Here is a 24,334-nt window from a genome sequence, read left to right on the forward strand (position 1 = left end):
CATTCTTTGAATGGTAAAGTGAGTAAAAATTAATTTTCATGTTGGGTGTTTGAGAAGAGACTCTGAACTATCATGTAGAAACAAGAAAGACTGGGATTTATTGACTAGCAATAGCCTAGCCTCTGAAGCTGTGATAATGGTATTGACGCTGTTCAACAGAATGATAACCTCTAATAATCTCATTTTACTGGCCCTCAATTCCTTTGAAGAGAAGCGGTATTTATTTCAAAGCGTGAGAGGCAGCCCTGGCCCTTGAGAAAGGCGTGATCTAGACCTGCTATGGACATGCGCCCTCTGAGTGCAGATGTGGGGAGTCCTGGTGAATCTGTGCAGACCCCATGGGACCCTGAGCTATAAGGACGCCGCTTGTCGTGTGTTGGGAACTTGCCTTTGCACATTCAGGCTGTAGCAAAGACAGTGAAGGTCATGGGCCAGGAGGCAAGAGGTCTCCAGGCAGAGAGCGGTGAAGAGCCAAGCTGAGAAAAGTTAAGTTCTCCCAGTTGTCATGTCAACAACTCTTTCTTTTTTTTTTTTTAGGGCCACACCTGCGGCATATGGAGGTTCCCAGGCTCGGGGTCTAACCAGAGCTGCAGCTGCCGGCCTACACCACAGCCACAGCAACTAGGGAGTCAAGCTACGTCTGGGACCTACAGCACAGCTCACGGCAGCGCCAGATCCCTGACCCGCTGAGCAAGGCCAGGGATGGAGCCTGCATCCTTACGGACGCTAGTCCGCTTCATTCCTGCTGGGCCACAAGGGGAACTCCTCAACAACTCTTTTTGTAGAAAGCCTCCCATGGCTTCACCTCTCACTTAGAAGAAAATGCAAACTCCCCCCCCCCCTGGTCTAGGAAGCCCAGCAGGATCCAGCCCCCACATCGTCTCCTGTGATCTGACCTCACTCCCACTGGGCCAGATAGACTGGCCTTTTCTGCTTCATTCCAGTCACACCACACTCTCTTTGCTGTTCCCATTGCCTGGGACCTTTCTGCGGCCGGGTCCTTTTTATCATTCAGGTCTCAGCTAAACTGTCCCCTCCTTAGAGAGATCTTTCTTAAGGACCACATCTGAGGTTGTATCCAGGGCTCTCAATCTGCACAGATCTCCCGGGGAGCCTGTTACAATGCAGACTTGGGCTCAGTGGTTTGGGGGAAGGGGAAGGGCACTGAGATCCAGCGTTTCTAACAAGATCCGGGGCGAGCTGGGCTGCCCTACCCCACGATCTCTGTCGCACTAGCTATTTCATCTTTTTCATGATGTTTCACACTTTGAAATTACTTTTTGGTGTGTACACTGGACTGTTCACAGGGTTGGTTGCTCGCTTTGTCAACTAGTAAGTAAGCTCCATAAAAACAGGGCCTTTTGGAGTTCCCGTGGTGGCACAGAGGAAACGAATCTAACTAGGAACCATGAGGTTGTGGGTTTGATCCGTGGCCTTGCTCAGTGGGTTAATAATCCGGCGTTGCCGTGAGCTGTGGTGTAGGTTGCAGACGTGGCTCGGATCTGGCATTGCTGTGGCTCTGGTGTAGGCTGGTAGCTACAGCTCTGATTAGATCCCTAGCCTGGGACTCTCCATGTGCCATAGGAGCGGCCTTTAAAAAAAAAAAAACAAAAAACGGGGCCTTCCCCCCACCCCACTATTCTTTCTCTTTTTTTTTGACTGCCCAGCAGCATATGGAGTTCCCCAACCAGGGATCAGATCCAAGCTGCGGCTGCGACCTATGCCACAGCTACATCAACACTGGATCCTTGGAGTTCCTGTCGTGGCACAGCGGAAATGAATCCAACGAGGAACCGTGAGGTTGCAGGTTTGATCCCTGGCCTTGCTCAGTGGCCTAAGGATCAGGAGTTGCTGTGTGCTGTGGTGTAGGTCGCAGACGCGGCTCGGATCTGGTGTGGCTATGGCTGTGGTGTAGTCTGGTGGCTGTAGCTCTGATTCAACCCCTAGCCTGGGAACCTCCATGTATATGCCAGGGGTGTGGCCCTAAAAAGCAAAAAAAAAAAAAAAAAAAAAAAAAAAAAAAACAAAAACCCACTGGATCCTTTAACTCATTGTGCCAGGCCAAGGATTAAACTTGCATCCTGGTGCTGCAGAGACACCACCGACCCTGTTGCACCACAGCAGGAACTCCTCCACCATTATTATTCTTTTTTTTCCCCACTTTTTATGGCTGCACCTGTGGCATATGGAACTCCCCAGGCTAGGGATTGAATTGGAGCTGCAGGTGCCGGCCTACACTGCTTCCACAGCAACACCAGATCAAGCCGTGTCTGCAACATGCAGCACAGTTCACGGCAATGCCAGATCCTTAACCCACTGACCGGGGCCGGATCTCAAACCCACATCCTCATGGATACTAGTCCAGTTCCTTTCTGCTGAGCCACAATGGGAACTCCAAACATTATCTTCTGTGCTGTTGTTAGCCATGCCCCTCCCAGCTCAGCACCACGGGCAGTATCTCTGAGCTGTGGGTGCTGCGGGCTTGCTGAGGCAAGAAGATAGTTGAAAACTTGATATGATTATATACAGTTAGCATTTTTTTGGTAATTCAGACCTAGGGCGACCGACCATCCCAGTTTGCCCTGAGCTGAGGGTTTTCCTAAGACAGGGGACCTTGAGTAGTAAACTAAAAAGTCCCAGGCAAACTGAGCCAAGTTGGTCACCCAGGAAAACAAACCCGGGCCTCCCTACCCACCTCCAACAAATCAGCTTATCTACAAAATCGCCTTGACTTTGTCCACAAGGGTAAAATGGTGGTGTGATATTGTGATTTTTGATAAATATCTATCTTCGGTCTTTGTCTTGGTTCCGGGCCCCAGAGCTCCTAAAAGCTTTGGAATTTCTTACGTAGAGAGGGCTATCAAGGTGTCTTTTGTTGAGTTCATGAGGTGACTTTGGGGAGAGCATCTCCGGATGGCGGCTGGTTGCCAGGGGAACCAATCCTCAGAGGATTGGAAGTTTTAGTCTCACCACCAGGCCTTTGGGGCGGGGAGAAGGAGTGGAGATTTTCAGCCACCAATGGTCAGTGATTTAATCAATCATGCCTTTGTAGCAGAGCTTGCAGGACAGGATTTAGAGAGCTTCCAGGTTGGTAAGCACATGGAGACTTGGAGAGAGCACTCAGAAGCTCTGTGCCTGTTCCCTGTTCTCTGTCCTCTGAATCTCTTCCATCTGGCTTTTCCTGGGCTACATCCTTTTTATAGTCAACCAGTGATCTAGTGAGTAAAACGTCTCTCTGAGTTCTGTGAGCCTCTGTAAGCAAAGTAGTTGAGCACCAGGAGGGGGTTGGTCAGAAGCGCAGGTGACAACTTGGACTTTGTGATTGGCCTCTGAAGGGGGTAGGGGCCGGTCTTGTAGGGCTGAGACCTTCATCTGTGTGGTCTGATGCTGCCTCTGGGTAGATGGAGTCAGAATTAGGTGCATTTATGGGACACGCCATCCGTGTCCATAGCGAACTGAGTCAAGTGCTTGGTGGTGTTGGGAAAAAACCAACACACATGTGAGTTCAGAGGAGTAACTGCTAGCCATGTTGTGTTATTTGTTTTTAGCTTCTCTGAGGACAAATTGGTCTGCTCCCATCTTGCCGTTTAATTTTTTTACTAGCCCTCCCCCATCAAAATGGGTGGTTGCCATGTTTTTTCTTCCAGTTTTACTGAGATGTAATTGACATAGATAAGTTTAAGGTGTACAGCACAGTGATCTGACTTCCATACGTCCTTAAGTGATGATCACAGTAAGTGTGGTGAACATCCATCATCTTGTATAGATACAACATTAAGGAAATAGGAAAAAAATTTCTCCTTGTGATAAGAACTCTTAGGATTTACTCTGAACAACTTTCATCTATGACATAGAGCAGCGTTCAGTCTATTTGCCATGTTGTGCATCACATCCCTCGTACTTATTTACCTTATAACTGGAAGTTTCTACCTTTTGACTGCCTCCATCAATTCCTTCTCCCCCCATCCTGCCTCTGGTAACCACAAATCCGGTCTGTCTTTCTATGAGTTTGTTGGTTTGGTTTGGTTTGGTTTGGTTCGGTTGGTTGGTTTTTATTTTTGTTTTTTAGGGCCGCACCTGTGGCAAATGGAGGTTCCCAGGCTATGGGTGGAATTGGAGTTTCGGCTGCCAGTCTATGCCACAGCCACAGCCAAGCAGGATCTGAGCTGCATCTGCACCCTACACCACAGCTCACAGCAACACTGTATCCCTAACCCACTGAGCAAGGCCAGGGGTCAAACCCGCATCCTCATGGATACTAGTTGGGTTTGTAACCCACCAAGCCATGACAGGAACGCTCTGTTTGTTCTTGAAGTATAGTTCATCTATAATATTGCTAGTTCCTGTTAGACAACGTAGTGATTCGTTATTATTTAGCCATTTCAAAATAATCACCATGATAAAACTAGTAACTATCTGTCATCATACAAAGATATTATGTAATTATTGACTATATTCCCCACACTGTACATTTCATCCCCATGACTCATTTATGTAGCAGCTAGAAGTTTGTACCTCTTAATCTCCCTCACCTCTTTCTATTCTTCATTCACTTCCCTCACATGTGGCAAAACCTGTTTTTTTTCTCTGTATCTATAACTCTATTGCTATTTGTTCATTCATCTTGCTTTTTAGATTCCACATATAAGTGAAATCCCACGGTATTGTCTTTTTCTGTCTGACATATCACTTAGCATAATATCCTCTAGGTCTATCCATGCTGTCCCAAATGGCGAGATTTCATTGTTTGTTTGAGCTGAGTAATGTTACATATATTATATATTATACACACACACACACACACATATATATACATATTACATCTTCTTTATCCATTCATGTATTGATGGGTACTTGGGTGCTTCCATGTCTTGGCTATTGTAAATAATGCTGCAATGAACATAGGGGTGCATATATCTTTTCTAATTAGTGTTTTGTTTTCTTCAGTTAAAGAGCCAGTAGAATTGCTAGATCCTGTCGTAGTTCTGTTTTTAATTTTTTGAGAAATCTCCATATGGTTCGCCACAGTGGCTTCACCAACTTACCTTCACCAACAACACGCGAGAGTTCTTTCCCTTTGCTGTACATCCTCACCAACACTTGTTGGTTGTTGTCTTTTGATGAGAGCCATTCTGACAGATGTGAGGTGGTATCCCATTGTGGTTTTGATTTGCATTTGCCTAATGATTCATGATGTTGAGTATCTTGTCCTATTGGCTGCCTGTATGTCTTCCTTAGAAAAATGTCTTTTCAGATCCTCTGGCCATTCTTTTAATTGGATTATGTGGTTGGGTTTTGTTTGTTTGTTTGTTTGTTTTTTGTTTGTTTGTTTGTTTGTTTTGGTGGGGGCGTTGATGTTGAGTTGTATGAGTGGTTTGTATATTTGGGACATTAATCAGATATATTGTTTGCAAATATCTTCTCGCATTCAGTAGGTTGCCTTTTTGTTTTGTTACTTGTTTCCTTCACTGTGCAAAAACCTTTCATTGTGTTGTAGTCTCATGGGTTTATTTTTCCTTTTTTTCCTTTGCCTGAAGAGATATATCCAAAAAAATATTGTAAAGATTCAAGTCAAAGAGCTTATTGCCTATGTTTTCTTCTAGAAGTTTTATGGTTTCAAGTCTTTCATTTAAGTCTTTAACCCATTTCGAATTTGTTTTTGCGCATGGTGTGAGAGAGTAGTCCAGTTTGACTCTTTTGCATGTAACAGTCCAGTCTCTGCAGCACCATTTATTGAAGAGGCTGTCTTTTCCCCATTGTATATTCTTGCCTCTTTTGTCATAGATTCATTGTCTATGTATGTGTGGCTCATTTCTGAGTTCTCTAGTCTGTCCATTGATCTATGTGTATGATTTTGTACCAGTACCACACTGTTTTGATGACTGTCATTTTGTAGTATAGTTTGAAGTCAGGGAGTGTGATACCTCCAGTTGATTTTGTTAATTGAGGTCTTGTTTGTTTGTTTGTTTCTATATCAATTTTAGAATTACTTGTTCTAGCTCTGTGAAGAATGTCTTTGGTAATTTGATAGGGATTGCACTGAATCTGTAGATTGCCTTGAGTAGTACAACATTTTAACCGCATTAATTCCTCCAATCCTTGAACATGGTATATATCTTTCTATATGTTTCCGGCATCTTTAATTCTTTTGTCAGTGTCTTATAGTTTTCTGAGTACATGTCTTTTACCTCCTTAGAGTTATTCCCAGGTATTTTATTCTTTTTGATGTGATCTGATAAATTTAAAATTAAATTTTATTATGTCTATTTGAATAAATTTTGATGGAAGAGATATTTTGTTTTATTCAAATTTAATAACTATATTGGAGTTAAGTGTAAATAAATTGTGATCACAAAAACTAGTTTGGGAATCTAAGTTGATGAAAGTAATATGGGGAGTTCCCATTGTGGCTCAGTGGTAACAAACCAGACTAGTATCCATGAGAATGTGAGTTCAATCCCTGGCCCCGCTCAGTGGTTTAAGGATCCAGTGTCACTGTGAGCTGTGGTGTATGTTGCAGACACGGCTCAGATCTGGTGTTGCTGTGGCTGTGGCATAGGCCTACAGCTGCAGCTCTGATTTGGCCCCTAGCCTGGGAACTTCCATATGCTGTGGGTACAGCCCTAAAAAGAAGAAAAGAAAAGAAAAGAAAGTAATATGGACTAGAGCAACAACAACTGGGAGTGTTTTAGTTATTAAACCAATGCCCCACAAATTAAAAAAATATATTTACAAATATATATTGTTCTGTGTATGTTCACTTTATATTTCAAATATTTGAACCATATATCAGTTAGCTCTGATTGAAGATTAAGGTTAATTAAAAGATAATTTTCAAAAAAGGCAAAATCGTGAGTCTCATAAAGATGTAAGATGGACACATGTTAAATATTTTATTTAACTCCTGTGGGAACTAATTACAACTAGTTCACAGGAGAAGACAAAGAACAGATAGATACAGATCAGGAATGTCAAAATGAGCTTGCAGTTGGAGGCAGAACTGTGCCCTTCCACCTTGAAGGAGGAAAGTCACTTGAAGCTCCAGAAGACAGGATGTACACGTCTATAGATAAAAATGATTTTGCATTGTTATACCAGTAATCTACAACTTGCAGTAAAATAGCTCAAAGACAATGAAAGGCTAGAATCAGAAAACCAGGAAGGGTGTGATCTAAACAGTGCATTTTTTTTTCATTGAAGCCTAAATGTTTCTCTGCACCACCATAAGATAATACTTTTTTTCCTTTTTACTATTTTTTTTTAATTGTAGTTGATTTGTAGTGTTGTGTTAGTTTCTGGTGTACTGTGAAGCAACTTAGTTTTATATATATAATTATATAAAAATACACTTTTTCACATTGTTTTCTGTTATAGGTTATTACAGTTTATTGAATATAGTTCCCTGTGCTATACAGTAGATTCTTGTTTATTTTATATATATTAGTGTGTCTCTCTTAATCTCAAATTCCTAATTTATCCCTCACCCTCACAATGCCCTTTAATCACCATATGATTTTCTTTGTGAATCTATTTGTTTCATAAAGAAGTTCATTTGTATCATTTTTAAGAAGACTCCACATATAAGCAATATCATATGATATTTGTCTTTGACTTCCTTCACTCGGTATGATAATGTCAAGTTGCATCCATGTTGCTGCATATGGCATTATTTCATTCTTTTTTATGGCTAATATTCCATTCTATATATATATACATACACACCATCTTCTTTATCCATTCCTCTGTCAGTTGACATTTAGGTTGCTTCTATGTCTTGGCTATTGTAAATAATACTGCAAAGAACATTGGGGTACAAGGATAATGTTTTTTGACTGAATTTTCCCATTGGTGTGGTTGTAGGTATTGGAGATCTAACATAACTGAAGAATAAAGCTGTAGTAGGTTGCTTATAGAAAACAGAAGGCTAAACAGGACAGCTTTTTTTTTTCTTCCAATTTTATTGGAGTATAGTTGGCCCACAATGCTGTGCTAGTTTCAGGTGCACAGCAAAATGGATCAGCCACATGTAGACACATATCCCTTCCTTTTCAGATTCTTTTCCCATAGAGGTTGTTACACATTATTGAGTAGATTTCCCTGTGCTCTACAGCAGGTCCTTATTACTTATCTGCTTCATTTATAGTAGTGCATATATGTTAATCCCAACCTCCCAATTTATCCCTGCCCCCCTTTAACCCCCCTGGTAAAACCCTAAATCTGGTTTCAAAATCCTTGAGTCTGTTTCCATTTTTTTTGAACAAGTTCCCTTGCACCATCTCTTATTAGATCAGGACAACTTTTTAATAAGCTCTTTATGTTGGAAAACATGAGCAGAATTCTTGCAATGAATACAGGCTCTGAATTTGTCCTTATGCACAAAATCTGGTCTGTCAAATGCACCTCTTTGGCATGTTAATCAATAGTATAACTGGGAGATCACCTTCTATTTGATCTCCGGACTCCAAAACCAGTGTTAGTTTTGAAGGTGAGTCATAGTGCGGTGTTATGGGAAGAACACTGGGTTAGGAGTCTGAACCCCTGGTTGCCTTTCTCTAGTTGTCGGCCTTGGATACATCTCATAAAAAACTATTCCAACCCTAATGACATCTAGTGCTTAGTGAGTGCTTGCCATGTGCCAGACAGTATTCTCAGGTCTGGGTCTATATTAACTCTTTTAACTTCACAATGACCCTGGAAAGTAGCTTCCTCCTATTTCACAGCTGAGGAAATTAAGACAAAGAAGGTTAACGTCTCCCATGCGATACATTTAGTAAGAGGTGGGGCTTCAGCCTCAGCTCCATATTTGTGGAAATGACCTAGGTCATTCACAAGGTGCCAACTAGCTCTGAAATTTTATGTCATAAAACAAAATCAAAACTGAAGAAAGATGGAAGATACCAAGTCAAATGGGATCTACTTCTTTAGAAGTGTGTTTTCCAAAACTTGTCTTATAATTCTTTATTCCTCATGTCCATGCCTTTATGAATAAGAAGGTAAACCAGAGTTTTCATCTGGCCTTGCATCAGTTTGAGTAAAACGGGAAAAGCACCAGAAGAAAATAAACCCTGGGCGGCAGGCTTTGACCACTTCCTTCAAAGGTGGTATCTCATCTCTATTTGTACATAAACCAGAACACAAACTTTCTAAATATCTCATATTCTAAAAATGTTCTCATTGATCCTTGAGCCCAGTAAAGAAATACCATCATCAAATGATGCACCTTTACCCAGAATTAGTTGTTGCTTGTGATAGATCCCTTACTTTGTGAGCCTTAGAAGTCCAGTTATATTTGAGCTCATAATTATGTGTGTGTGACTTTCTCATTACAGGAAAATAGATCATGTGAAATTCAGGATAATGAGGTTGAAGCTGAGCTGCACTTCAATATTGTTGGTGACATCCATAGGCAGGTTTGGGTCCTGTCTCTAGTTCAATTCATTAAGAACAATAGGGAGTATGGAGTTCCCTGGTGGTGCAGTGGGTTAAGGGTCCAGCCTGGTCACTGTAGTGGCTCAGGTCACTGCTATGGTGTGGGTTTGATCTGGAACTTCTGCATGCCTTGGTGCAGCCAAAGGGGGAAAAAAAAAAAAGAACAATAGGGAATAGAAGATTCTTAACACAGTTCCCCAAAATGGAACCAAAACTCAACAACATAACACAACTACATATATAAAGGCATTTTTCCTCCTTCAAGAAGTAGGATATTTTATGTTGCTTTATTGCTGAAGCTTGCACTTTTATTATTTCTCTGCATTTCCTGATATTGAGTGATCCATGTTCTTTTGGGACTTAATAATACTAAGTTTAGGAAAGCTATTTTGCATGAGCTCCAAGGTGAGGTCACATTTGAAAGGTATACATGCTGTGATTTATGGCCATCTCCATTTATCCAAAGGAGACCAAACAAATGTTTTGCTATTAAAAAAAATTAATGTTTATTTGAAATATAAAGCATGGTTCGGTTTTTATGGCTGTACCCACAACATACAGAAGTTTCCAGGCCAGAGATTGAATCCAAGCCACAGCTGCGACCTACATATGCCACAGCTGTGGCAACATTGGGGCCTTTCACCCGCTGCACAGGGCCAGGGGTCGAAACTGTACCTCTGTAGTGACCCAAGCTGCTGCAGTTGGATTCTTAACCCACTGCACCACTGTGGGAACTGCTGCTACCATGCTGTTTTGATTATTGTAGCTTTGTAGTGTATCTGAAGTCTGGGAGAGTTACACCATAAACATTGTTCTTTTTTCTCAAGATTGATTTGGAAATTCAGGGTCTTTTCTAGTACCATAGAAGTTTGAGGATTATTTGTCCTAGTCCTTTGAAAAATGTAATGGGTATTTTTATAAGGATTGCATTCAATCTACAGATTGCTTTGGTTAGGATGGCCATTTTAATAATAGTAATTCTTCCAATCCAAGAACATGGCATCTCCTTCCCTTTCATGGAATCATCTTCAAAGTCCTTTTTTTAAATACATTTTTTTGTTTTCTTTTTAACATTTTTATATTATAGTTGATTTTTTTTTTCTTATTGTCTTTTCCAGGTCTGCACTTGCGGCATATGGAGGTTCCCAGGCTACGGGTCTAATTGGAGCTGTAGCCACCAGCCTACGCCAGAGTCATAGCAACGTGGGATCCGAGCCATGTCTGCAACCTACACCACAGCTCACAGCAACGCAGGATCCTTAACCCACTGAGTGAGGCCATGGATCAAACCTGCAACCTCGTGGTTCCTAGTCGGATTTGTTAACCACTGAGCCATGATGGGAACACCTATATCATAGTTGATTTACAATGTTCTGTCAATTTCTGCTGTGCAGCAAAGCGACCCAGTTATGCATATACATACATTCTTTTTCTTACATTATCCTCCATTCCGTTCCATCATAAGTGATTGGATATAGTTTCCTGTGTGTTACAGCAGGATCTCATTGCTTATCCACTGCAAATGTAATAGTTTGCATCTACTAACCCCAAACTCCCAGTCTATCCTCCTTCCCATTCGCCTTGGCAAACACCAGTCCATTCTCCATGTACGTAAGTTTGTTTCTTTTCTGTAGATAGGTTCATTTGATTTGTGTATGCTGAACCATCCTTGTGAACTTTGGATGAATCCCACTTGGTCATGGTGTATGATATTTTTTATATGTTGTTGTATTTGGTTGGCTAAAATTTTGTTGAGAATTTTTACATCTATATTCACCAAAGATATTGGCCTGTAATTTTCTTTTTTGGCAGTATCTTTGGTTTTGGTGTTATGGTGATGGTGGCTTCATAGACTGTCTGGCATTATTTCTTCTTCAACCTTTTGGAAAACTCTAAGAAGGATTGGTATAAGTTTTTCTCTGTATGTTTGGTAGAATTTCATCTTCAGTGTTCTTCATCAATGTCTTATAGTTTTCAGAGTATAGGTCTTACACCTCCATGGTTGATTTTATTCCTAGATTTTTTTTGGATACAATTTTAAACAGTATCATTTTTTACTTTCATTCTGATATCTCACAATTAGTGTATAAAAACATAACAGGAGTTCCCATTGTGGCTCAGTGGGTTAAGAACCTGACTAGTATCCATGAGGATGTGGGTTCAATCCCTGGCCTGACTCAGTGGGTTAAGCATCCTGCATTACTATGGCTACGGTGTAGGCCTGCAGCTGCAGCTCCAATTCAACCCCTAGCCTGGGAACTTTCACATGCCACAGGTGCAGCCCTAAAAAGACAACAAACAAACAAAAACCAAAAACATCACAGATTTCTGTATATTAATCTCATGTTCTGCTACCTTGTTGAATTCATTTATTAGTTCTAATAGATTTTAGGTGGAGGCTTCAGGGTTTTCTATGTAAAGTATCATGTCATCTGCAAAGAGTGACAGTTTTACGTCTTCCTGGCAAGTCTGACTACTGGGGCTAGAACTTCCAATATTATGGTAAACAGAAGTGGTGAGAGTGGGCATCCTTATTCCTGAATTTTGTGGGTAGGCTTTCAGCTTTTCACCATTGAGTATTATGCTGGCTGCAGGTTTGTTGTAAATGGCCTTTATTATGCTAAGATAATATCCTGTCTGTACCCACTTTGAAAGTTTTTATCAGGAATGGATATTGAATTTTGTCAAATGCGTTTCCTGCATCTGTTGAGATGATCGGTGTGTTTTTGTCTTTTGTTAATGTGATTATTGCATTGATTGATTTGCATATGTTGAACCATCCTTTTGACCCAGTTTGCTTTCATCTAATTGTTAATCGTCTGTTTTCCCTCATTGTGAGGAAACTCTCAGAGCAGGAATTTTCTCTTGTTCTCTGCTCTGTCCCACAGATCTATGCTGGGTAGACCTTTAATGAATGAAAGAGCAAACAAAATCAAATTTTAACAGTAAAATTTTGAGCATAGTCCAGTATTTCCACCAGCCCTATGTTGTATTGTTAAATCCTGAAAATAGGCATTCACCTAAAGTATTTTAGTAACTAACTTAATAGACCCCCGTAGCAAGCGTGAGGTAACCTATTGTCATAATCTGAAGAGTATTGAACATCAACAAAATACAATCACATATTCTTTTTCTGTCTAGCAAAGAAATGTATCACATTTGTCATATTGTGTTTATACCATACACTCCTAGTTACACGAATTCTTTTCCCTGGCATTCAAGCAGTACCATGAGTTTGACAAAAGAAGGAAATACTAAAGTTTACATACATCATAAATCTGTCATTTAGGGAATTTATAGTGTACTTTGTTGTGCTAAAAACAAAATTTAAAAAGTATGTTTTCTTCGTTGTCACACTGTACAAATTTCATACTATATGGAAAACACCCCATGTTTACAAGTTCAGTAAATGAAAGGTGTTGGGCCAAGCAGTGACTTTAGGATTAGACTCATGGATTTTATCCCCTTGGTTATAGTCAGACTAGCATAAACACATGCCATCAAACCAAAATGACCACTTCTCCATCTAAAGAAGAGCAAAGTACCCCACTCTTCTCACATTAGGCCTGGGGAAGCTCAGCGCTCACACCTAAAATAGAATTATGTTAAATGGGCTTAAAAGGGGATTTTCTTTCCAAATCTACTATAAGATGTAATTCAAAGTTTGAGTGGAAATTGTTTCTACCAGACTATAGAGGTATCTTGTTTGGAGTTTTGCTAGAGGCAAGGAGATGAATGCCAGCAGGTTATTGGGGAGGTGATCCTGGAAGTATTGGCAAGGGAGTGGGAAAGTGAAACAGGCAAGAGAAGGACGCCACGAAAGTTAGCAAGCCCATTTCCACTCTGGGCATCTGGAGCTCATTCCCACGGCGATGGCTGGCAGACTAGGTAGGAATGTGCCTCAGAGTTCTCCCCACCAAAGGGAGCGGTGGCTGGGGTGTTGAATCACCAAATCCCTATCCATCATTGGTTTAGGGCTGCCATCATTGGTTTAATGACTAGAAAACCTCCAAGAGTTGCAGGTGTTCACAGTAAGCAGCCCTTGGCAGTTAGTGGATTCAGAAGTCTCAGTGCTCTTGAACAACACACATGTGGTCATATATCATGTTACTCCTTGTTGAAAGTCCCTCAGTGGCTCCCAGAGCCCATAGGATGAAGTCCAACCCTTCAGCCAGGCTCCAGATGTTCCCATCATGCTAAGCTAGTAGTTCTCAACAGTACCACCTGGTTGAAGGTATTTTGGAAATGCACTGTGGGTTTTTAGGTAAGCATAATGATTAGGGCCATAATGTTAGTTGATACTAGACATCCTAAACTTTATTATTTTCTATTAAAGTATAGTGGATGTATAATGTGCTGGAGTTCCCGTCATGGCTCAGTGGAAACGAATCCATCTAGGAACCATGAGGCTGCGGGTTTGATCCCTGGCCTCACTCAGTGGCTTAAGGATCCAGCGTTGCTGTGAGCTGTGGGGTAGGTCGCACACAAGGCTTGGATCTGGTGTTGCTGTGGCTGTGGTGTAGGCCGGCAGCTGGAGCTCCAATTAGGCCCCTAGCCTGGGAACCTCCATATGCTGCAAGTGTGACCCTAAGAAGAAAAAAAAAAAATCACTATAATGTTGTGCTAATTTCTGCTGTACAATAAAGTGACTTAGTTATATACATATATACATTTTTTTCATGTTCCTTACTATTCTGGTTTATCCTAGGAGGTTGGAAATAATGTCCCGTGCTGTACAGTAGGACCTCATTCTTATCCATTCCAAATGTCATAGTTTGCATCTACTAACCCCAAACTCCCAGCCCATCCCTCTCCCTCCCCCTTTCCCCTTAGCAGCCACAAGTCTGTTCTCCTTGTTAGATGTCCTGAAGTTTATATCACCACCCCACGCATTGTGCCCGGCCCCAAGTGGGTAGTCAATCAATTAACGTATATGTGTAAAAGGACTCACAGAATGTGGAGTAAACTCCAGAGGCAGATCAGGATGAATCCTAATCACAGCGGAAGAAAAAATTCATTCACTCATCCATCCATGTATTCATCAGATCAAGATTCCTTTGCTGAAATTCACCCAACTTTGTCATTTCATGTATAGTCTTTGGGTGCATAGTTGATTTGTATATAGTTGATTTTCTTTTCTACCCTCCTGCCAAAGAAAACGTTAGAGTCATGAGACTTTGGCAATTCCCTTGTGGTGCAGTGGGTTAAAAATACTGCATTTTAACTGCAGTGGCTCAAGTCACTGTTGTGGTGGGGATTGGATCGCTGCCCCAGGAACTTTTTATATGTCAAAAAGAAAAAAAGAATTGTGGGACTTTGGAGAAAGACACTTAAGGATCCAGAATCCTTTGCAAGCACAATATAGATGTAGAAACTGACACCCAAAGAGGCAAACTGGCTTGCCAAGTTGGTTGAAGTTGGAACTAAAACCTGATTCTCCTAGTTTCCAGTCCTGGGTTCTTTTTACCAAATACTGCCTCACTCAAGAATAGCAGAGCTCCTGGGAGTCAGGACAGTGTGGTTTGGGGCAGGTTATTACCTGAGCAAATACAACTATCAAGATTTTCTATTTTCCGGAAATCTTGCCATCTAAAAATCATTTCATAAGTGTTCCCTAGTGGCTCAGCAGGTTAAGGATCCAGGGTCATTGCTGCTGTGGCACAGTTTCAATCCCTGGCCCGGGAATTTCTGCATGCCGTGGGTGTGGCCAAAAATAAGTATTCTATAAAATGATTTATGAAAAGGGATAAAACAGGGACAAACATTTATATGTATAGGACATAAAGAATTTATCTTCCTTATTTCTCTAACAACCTGAAGTTCTTCTGCTAACACTTAGACCATTCTTATTTTTTTCTTTTTAGGGCCGCACCTGTGGCATATGGACGTTTCCAGACTAGGAGTCGAATCGGAGCTGCAGCTGCTGACCTACATCACAGCCCCAGCAGTGCAGGATCCGAGCCACATCTGTGACCTACACTGCGGCTTACGGCAATGCCAGATCCTTGACCCAGGGAGCGAGGGCACGGATCATCCCACATCTTCATGGATGCGAGCTGGGTTTTTTTATCACTGAGCCACAGCGGGAACTCCCTAGGCCATTAATTCTAATAATATATTCACATTTCTCTTACTCAGGGCAAGGGATTATGACTTAGTCATCTTTATATCTCAACTAAACAGTGTCCAACACATGATTGACAAAGGGACATTAAATGTGTGTTAAAGGAACGAACAAGCCTGTAAACCACATGAGAACATTTTGAAAACAGGGAGGTAGATGTGTTTAAAAAAATAAATAAATAAAGGAAAGAAGGAAGGAAGGAAAGAAATAGAAAACATGTTTGTTTTAGCACATTTTGCCATTTTAATTTTTTTTACAAGATCACAAATGTAGTGCTGAAATTTTTTAGTCCACAGAGCATTTCTCAATGAAACGTTCCCAAGTCAAGTTGAAGCAACTTTGAATGAGTCTTGACTTTTAAGGCCTATCGAAACAGAGTTTCCCGGATTTAGTTCTCACAAATCATTCTATAGGGTTTATGCAGGGAAAAGTAAATAGACAAGCCTTGTAGGTGTGTGCCAAGTTATTGCTCTATTCAATTGTGAGCAGGAAAAGGGCGAAGGATATTTACACATGGGCCAGGAAGGAAGTCCACAGGATAGACTCAAGTTGTACCTTCCCCCAAGAAAGACCAAAAAAGCCCCCGAGTGCCTTCAGATGGAAACGTCAGAATTTGGTCAAAGTCAAGGGAGCTAACATGCAGACAGTGAGATCTCATTCCCAGGCAAGGGGATTTTTCTATATAGTAATGATATTTAAAGGGTCATAGACTCCCTTAAAAACCAGAAGTCATGTTGGAGTTCCCATCGTGGTGCAGTGGAAATGAATCCGACTAGGAACCATAAAGTTGTGGGTTCGATCCCTGGCCTCGCTCAGCGGGTTAGAGATCCAACATTGCCATGAGCTGTGGTGTGGGTGACAAATGCAGCTTGGACCTGGCATGGCTGTGGTGTAGGCCTGCAGCTATAGCTCTGATTCGACCCCTAGCCCGGGAACCTCCATGTGCCGCGGGTGCGGCCTTAAAAGACCAAAAAAAAAAAAAAATCAGAAGTCATGTTGCTCTTCTCTGGAGCATACTCCCCTCCCTTCCACATAAAATACTCACTCTTCCTGGTGGTGAAATGACCCCACCACCACCACCACCACTTCATGCCATGAAGAATGAAATCTGGTGGCAGAATTCATCTCCAGTGAGAGCCAACTTCAAAACCCATGTTCTTTCCATTACGTTGGTAGGTGGCTTTAGCCACAATACCTACCTGCTCTAACCTTCCCATTCCTCATCTGTAAAATGGTGTCAAAATACCTAGTTTCTACAGGTGTTGTTAAGATACCTAGTTTATATAGGGGTTGTTAAGAGGAAACCGTTTCTCTCTCTCATGTCCAGCATATAATAACCACTCTGCAAATATCCATTTCTTTCTCTTCCTCAAATATCAAGGGGGCAGTTCTACGAGCCGGCAGAATTTGAGGGGAAAACGGATCAACGAGTCATTTTTTTACCCCCTCTTTGAATCTCACCTTGGTTTTGTCCTGCCTCCCGAGAGGTGAGAATCCTATTGTTAAAGACCAGATGTTTGAAGAACCACGAATGGGTTGTCTAGCCCATGTCACCAGGGAGAAAAAGGAACCAGGGACTGTCTAGCATACACACTTCCACTAAGCTGTCCCTGCTGCCTGGCACAGGGCCTGGCATTTTGTAGGTTCCGGGTAAATGTCTGAGCAAAGAAAGAAGGCAGGAATAGATAGGGAAGGATGCAGGGGTTGAGGTGGGTGGGAGACAAGGAAGACTGCAAAGAGCCTGGAATTTGTTTCTACCCTAAAGCTCCAAGAACGGGGTCTGTGACAGGCACAGAAAGAAGGAAAGCAGTGTGTCTCTCAAGACACACCTTCCCGTGCAAAATTTAGCAGGGTCTGCCTTGCGTCTTCTCCACCGCCTCCTTTCATGGAACCAGAAGGCGTGGGAAGAGACAGACTGGGAAGGAACCCTCCGTTTCTAGTACATGCTGCTAGGCTACATTTCATGGAGAAGAGGAAGAAGAGATGCCATCTTCTTCTTCACTGGGAATGGTGATGGAGAAAACGTCCTGAGGCTTGACCAGGAGGACTAGGTGACGTTTTCGAAACACAGGGACATGACCTCATCCTGTGAGTGGCCTTGGGCGAGACGCTTCACACGCTGGAGCTGAGAGTCTCCAGCTTTGAGATGTCAGAGTTGGTTCCAATCAATGATTCTCAATCTTGGTTCTTCATGAGAACCACCCAAGGAGTTTCCACATGTCCCCAGGCCCAAACCATAGTCCAGACAGTAGAGTCCCTTGCGGTGAGACAGCATCGATAGTTTCAAAGCTTCCCAGATGATCTGAATGTGCAGCCGAACTTGAAAATTACTGAGCCAGGTAATCTCTAGACCCTCACTACCCTAAGTGGTTCTCTGACAACATGCATGGGCATCACCTGCATTCGTTTTTGTTTTTTGTTGTTTTGTTTTGTTTTTTAATTGACATATAGTTGATTTACACTGTTGTGCCAAATTCCGCTGTACAGCAAAGTGACTCAGTTATACATATATATCCTAGGAGATTGGATATAGTTCGCCGTGCTGTACAGTAGGACCTCATTGCTTATCCATTCTAAATGGAATAGTTGGCATCTACCAACCCCAAACTCCCCATCCATCCCACTCCCTCCCTCCTCCCCATTGGCAATGACAAGTCTGATGTCTATATCGGTGAGTTTGTTTCTGTTTTGTGCCATATTTTATATTCCACATGTAAGCGATTTCATATGGTATTTGTCTTTTTCTGACTTGACTTTGTATGAGACTCTCTAGTTGTATCCATGTTGCTACAGATGTCATTATTTTGTTCTTTTTTATGGCTGAGTAGTATTCCGTTGTACATATGTATCGCCTCTTCCTAATCCCTTCATCTGTCGACGGACATTTAGATTGTTTCCACATCATGGCTATTGTGAATAATGCTCCAGTGAACACTGGGATGCATGTATCTTTTTGAGTTAGAGTTTTCTGATAGATGCCTAGTTGGGTTCTTTTTTGTAATCGGGACTCAGGCTTAATTCCAGAGCTACACAAACAGAATCTGCATTTTAACAAGAACCTCAGGTAATTTGTATTGACATTCAAGTTGCAAAACTCTGGCCTAGACACACTCCCACACTGCCCTTGCCCTCCAATAGTGCTTTGCTTCTGGTGCTGGGTTGTTGTTTTTTTTTTTTTGTCTTTTTGCCTTTTCTAGAGCCACTCCCATGGCATATGGAGGTTCCCAGGCTATGGGTCTAATCAGAGCTGTAGCCGCCAGCCTACGCCAGAGCCACAGAAACGCAGGATCCAAGCCGCATCTGTGACCTACACCACAGCTCATGGCAACCCCAGATCCTTAACCCACTGAGCAAGGCCAGGGATCGAACCTGGAACCTCATGATTCCTAGTCAGATTCCACTGAGCCATGAGGGGAACTCCTGGTGCTGATATTTCAATATATTAAAAAAAAATATATATATATATATATATATTCAATATATTTCAATATAACTTCTGGATCTCAGGACCAGGCATATTGTAAGTGCTAAAAGTTTTACATGTGTGTTAGGTGCATATGTTCAAAAAGCACAAAAATACCCCCATCACACCTGTTCCACGCAGGGACCTAAGTGGAAATAGACTGATGGGGGGAAGGATTCCTATAAAAGGGGCAGATGATTTTATGAGCTTCTGGTCAAAGATTGTTTTTCCTTTGTAGAATGGACTAGGGCCCTCTAAAGGGCAGTTCTCTTTAAAGTCAGCCAGGCCAGCGTGGTTATTAAAAACACCTGCCTCGATGTGGTCATTTGTATCCATCATCTTTTCACCTGGCAACGCATCATTTCCAGGTGCCTTCTTTGCTCCTCACACTACCTGACGGTGCCTTTGACCATAGTGCTGCCCAGGAAATAATAGGTGCTTTGGCTGAGGAGTGCCTGACTTCTTCTGGAAATTTCCTGTGGTCATGTTCATTACCTCCATGAATTCTACAGAAGAGACGTCAGCTCTGAAACAACCAAGCAGCAACAGCATCAAAATGCTGAAACTAAAGCTAGAAACTGATTATCCTGAGTTCAAAGGGTGTTTTATTTTGTTTTCTTTCTTTTTTTTGTTTGTTTGTTTTTTGGCTACCCCCGGGCATATGGAACTTCCTGGGCCTGGAATCGAATCAGAGCCGGGGAGTGAAGTTCAAAGGGTTTTGTTAATGGCCTTGAAGAGAACATCATTTGATACTTGAAACCACCCAAGAGTGAGAAGATGAAGAGGGGTGTCTGTATAACAGTGGCACAGGGTGGGCGACGGGGGGTGGGGGGCTGCTTTCCAGTCCCTGATCTAAACCTATTAGCTGTGTGACCCTTGGGCACATCACGTAACCTCCCTGTCTCTGTTTCTTTGACCCTTCAAACATGGGGGAACTCATCATCCTGACCTACACAGTTGCGGTTGTTCAGTAAGATGTGTGCAAAGCATTTAGGAGAATGCCTCTCGCTATTAGCCATGAAGAGGGCAATAGCTTAACTGGTTACCATCCACGGATACTGAATCCATTAGGATATCTTCCAATAAAATAGAAGATCCAGTGCAGCCTGGCCTACACCAGTAAGGACATCCATGGTCTGCAGCAAGAATCTGCCTCTTCCCCACTGTGCGCAGGTCATTGACTAGAAGGAAGGCAAATGCCCACTGCAGAATCAAGAATCAAGCTTATAACCAAGAAAACCTCCTCTTTCTCTATACTCATTTTATTGCTAACACCAGGTCACAAGTGTAGCAGAACTATTGCCGTGTAGCACGTTATCAGACTAAGCCTCATGAGCTTGGCTGGCCCTGCTGACTTTGGCTGATTTTGCTCATGATCTGCGCATTGGCTGATACACTCTAGGCTTGCTGTGGGCCTGCAAATTGATCAGGTTGCTCTGTTCCACCTGTTGCTCATTCTCTTTCCACCAAGAGGCTTGCAGGAGGGGAGGGGGGCCGGGGCATGTTCTTCTCATGGCCGTGAGAGAGGCTCAGGTGTCTTATGACCTGGGCTTGGTTCTTACACCATTAGTCAAAGCAAGTAACACAGCCAAGTCCAAAGCCAACTCGTGGGGCCGTAGCCTCTGCCCACCATGAAGCCACAGGGCGTGGGTGCGGGACGGGGTGCAGGAGGGACCAATCATTCATTCTGTTATAACAAGTTCTCAGAACAAACCACATCTAGATACCCCAATGAATTCTCTGAACTCATACAGCATTTTTTTCGGCCATTCATTTCTGCTCTGGTTCCTATATTATGATATCTCGCGACCCTATGTAAGCTGTTGCAAATGAGCAGGAGAGTTCACTTATCAGATGAGGACTGGGTGACCTTCCAGCTCTAGCTGCCCGGGATTTGCAGTCCGTGGAAGAAAACCCCGCAGAGTATGAAAACCTAGACGGAAGTAAGATAGAAGTGTCATTCTGAACCAGCATCCTTGGTTCCTGCTTTGACTTCGCAGCTAAATTGTCAAGTCTCAGAGCGCGGGTATCACCGAAGACCGTCCCGTGTCTGAAGGAGATGGGGAGACGTGTTGGCTCTGACCAGGGCTGAGCGAACTGAGTCTGGGGGAATTTTCTTGGCTAACAGGGAGCGCGGAGGATGCGCGGGTGCTGCTGGAGGCGGGTCCCAGCCAGATGTGCGCGGCCCGCCCCGCCCTCCCTTGCGCACTGGCCGCCTCGCCGGTGGAGGAGCCGCAGCGCTCCTGGCTGGGCGCCCCCAGCCTCTCCCCAGTCCCCGCCGCAGTGCCGGGCGTCCTCTGTCCCGCCGCGAGGAGCCGAGGCCCCGAGCAGCCTAGGACAGCCAAGACAGCCACCCCCCTGCGCCCCGGTTCCGCGTCCTTCCGAGGGGGCGCAGGCGGAGGAGCGGGAGGCGGCGGAGGGAGCCCCCTGCCCGAAGATGCCCTTGCCTTGGGCCCTGGCGCTCCCGCTGCTGCTCCCCTGGGTGGCAGGTGGAGGAGGGAACGCGGCCGGGTGAGTGGCTGGCGATCCGCCTGGCCTGAGCTCGCCTGTTTGATCCCTTCCTTGTCCCCCGCCCCTTCAGGTGTTCCCGCGGGTGTATGGACGTGAGTGTGCGCGCGGAGATGGGATTTAAAGTGGATGCCAGGGCCGGGGCGTCCACGGGCTCTCCCCATCCCCGCGCGCCCCGCGGGCGGAGCTTTGCACCGGCTACTTGGCATCAGCTGCGTCCCGCAGAGGAGGGAGGCCCTGTGTGCGTGTGCGGACCCGCGGGTGCGTTCTGGCTTCGGAGTCGGCAGACACCCACTGCGCGGGCGGGCGGGCAGGCAGGCGGGCAGGCGAGTGCCCGGGTGGGTGGCTGGGTTCTGTGCCTGTGCCGTCTCGTGTTTGCCACTCTGTCGGAAGGGCGCCAACTGATTGTCAGTTGCAGGGCAGAAAGGGAAACTGAGGACTACGAAGAGTAAGCGTTTGCGGGGCTTCTCCGCCACTGTGAAGGGGGCCCCTCTACTGAGAGCCTTTCTGATTAAGGTTGATGAGCTGGAAAGGACCGAGCCTGTCAGATGAAATCGACTCATTGTTCTTGCCATGGCTCTTCAGAATCTGAAGCAATTTCCTTACTTCCCACAAACTTTTCTAAGCCCTGAAACTTACTTTTCCAGAGACCAGCCAAACCACTTAGTAAATACACACTTAGAAATAGTGCATTCTCTAGGCCTGGCACTGCTCTAAAACAGTTTAGGGCTATTAACCTATTTACAGCCCATGACTGCTCTGGGTGGAAGGTTCTGTTATTATTGTCTTCATATTGTAGAGGAGAAAAAAAAAAACGAAGCCCAGAGAGGTCGAGTAGCTTGCCCAGTGAGGCACAGCCAGTCAGTGATAACACCAGGATTCAAACGCAGGCAGTCTGGCCTGGAGTCCCTGCTCTTCACCAGTGTGCTGGGGGCAGCCTTTTAGGAATCACTCACTGGAAAAGCTTTCCCGGTTCTCTGGACTGTGACGTCTTACTTTCCGAGGCGTCCACTAGAGCAGGGTTTCTCTCTTGTGGTCCTGTTGACCTTTTGGGCTGGGTGGGACACTTATTTGTTGGGGGTGGCTGGAGAGCATTCCTGTGCCTTGTACGATTCTTAGCAGCATCTGTAGCTTCTATGCACTAGATGCCAGAAGCAACCTCCCCAAGTTGTGACGATCAAAAATGTGTCCAGACCTTGCCCAAGGTGTGGGGGTGAGGGTTGCACAGTTGCCTCCAGCACAGAATCTCGGTGCTGTTAAGATTTTTTTTTTTAGTTGACAATCCCTAGGGAGAGCTGGCTGAAAGCCTGGGTTTGGAACAGGCTTCCTAAAGGTGAGCCTATCTTTGTTTGACTTACAGGAAAAAATCTTTCATCAGAGTCAGCCACAGTATTAAGGGATTTTGAAGTTCAAACAGAATAAACTTCAAACCAGACTCTTAGAATGTATGATCGTAAGTTGCAATTTCCTTTTCATGATAAAAATGTAAGGAGATGCAATTTGCTCATGATCACATTTCCTTGAACCTTGGAAGTTCTTGTATCGCTAGAAAGTCAACTTAGGGAAAGATCAAGTGCTGTTTGGAGATGAGATTAATAGTTCTTTTAACAGCAGACAAACTGACTTCCCGGAGCCTCACTTTCAAAGGGCCACCAAATTAAATTGAAAGCCGAAAAGCTCCCAAATAAACCCAAGAATATTGCCATGGAGAATCAATGTCAGGAGTCTGCAGTTGCACGGTTCTCTAGATGGAAACCGTGGTTTCTTGACATGGTATCTAGTTCACAAGCTCATATGCGCATTATCCGTGCAGCGTGCTTGGAAACGTCAAATGCTTTGCTCTTCAGGAGCTGCCCAGGGAGCAAGTTCTGTCAACTCCGGCCTAAAGTTACAGACAGCACATTGGCGGAAAAGGCAAGGCGCTCGTTGCACTAGAGCATGTCAACTGGTTATTTTCTGAGTTTTACACGTTATAGTAAAAACTGACTGCTGTATAGAGATTTCTAATATGAGCACCCACGGTATTTTTTAAATTGAAACACTGTACTGTAGTTTCAGTGACCTAGAAAATTATAGGCCTTTTGTTTTTTTTCTTTTTAGGGCTGCACCTGCAACATAGCAAAGTTCCAGGGCTAGGGGTAGAATTGGAGCTGCACCTGAGACCTACATCACAGCCATAACCACGCCAGATTCGAGCCACATTTGTGACGTACACCACAGCCTGCGGCAACAGCAGATTGGTAATGTACTGAGTGAAGCCAGGGATTGAAGCTGAGTCCTCATAGATACTAGTCGGGTTCTGAACCTGCTGAGCCACAATGGGAAGTCCAATATGCATTTTTTTAATTCGATGAATTATATTTATAGTTGTACAACCATCATCACAACCTACTTTTAGAACATTTCCATCCCAACCCCCACAGCCTGTCTCATTTGGCAACCATAAGTTATCAAAGTCTGTGAGTCAGTTTCTGTTGTGCAAATGAGTTCAGTGTATCCTTTTTTTAGATTCCACATATACGTGATAGCCTATGATGTTTCTCTCTCACTGTCTACCTTCACTTAGCATGATAGTTTCTAGGTGCATCCATGTTGCTGCAAATGCCATTATTTCATTCCTTTTTATGACTGAGTAATATTCCATCGTATGTATGTACCACATCTTCTTAATCTGCTCCTCTGCCGATGGACATTTAGGTTGCTTCCATGTCTTGGCTATTGTATATAATGCTGCAATGAACATTGGAGTACAGGTATCTTTTCAGGTCATGGTTTTCTCTGGATAGATGCCCAGGAGCGGGATTGCTGGA

The 24,334-nt window shown here is 43.6% G+C and overlaps 1 protein-coding gene across 1 annotated transcript in view; it reads left to right on the forward strand.

The window, feature by feature from the left end:
• The first annotated feature begins 21,219 nt into the window (after positions 1-21,219).
• The window catches only part of EGFL6 (EGF like domain multiple 6), a 66,825-nt gene continuing 63,710 nt past the window's right edge, over positions 21,220-24,334 (forward strand). Inside the window, exon 1 of the mRNA XM_047765641.1 lies at positions 21,220-21,527. Coding sequence (XP_047621597.1) covers positions 21,454-21,527 — 74 coding nt within the window. The 5' untranslated portion in view covers positions 21,220-21,453. The remainder of the gene's footprint in view (positions 21,528-24,334) is intronic.

This window comes from Phacochoerus africanus, chromosome X (assembly GCF_016906955.1).
Source record: "Phacochoerus africanus isolate WHEZ1 chromosome X, ROS_Pafr_v1, whole genome shotgun sequence".
Classification (NCBI taxonomy): Eukaryota; Metazoa; Chordata; class Mammalia; order Artiodactyla; family Suidae; genus Phacochoerus; species Phacochoerus africanus.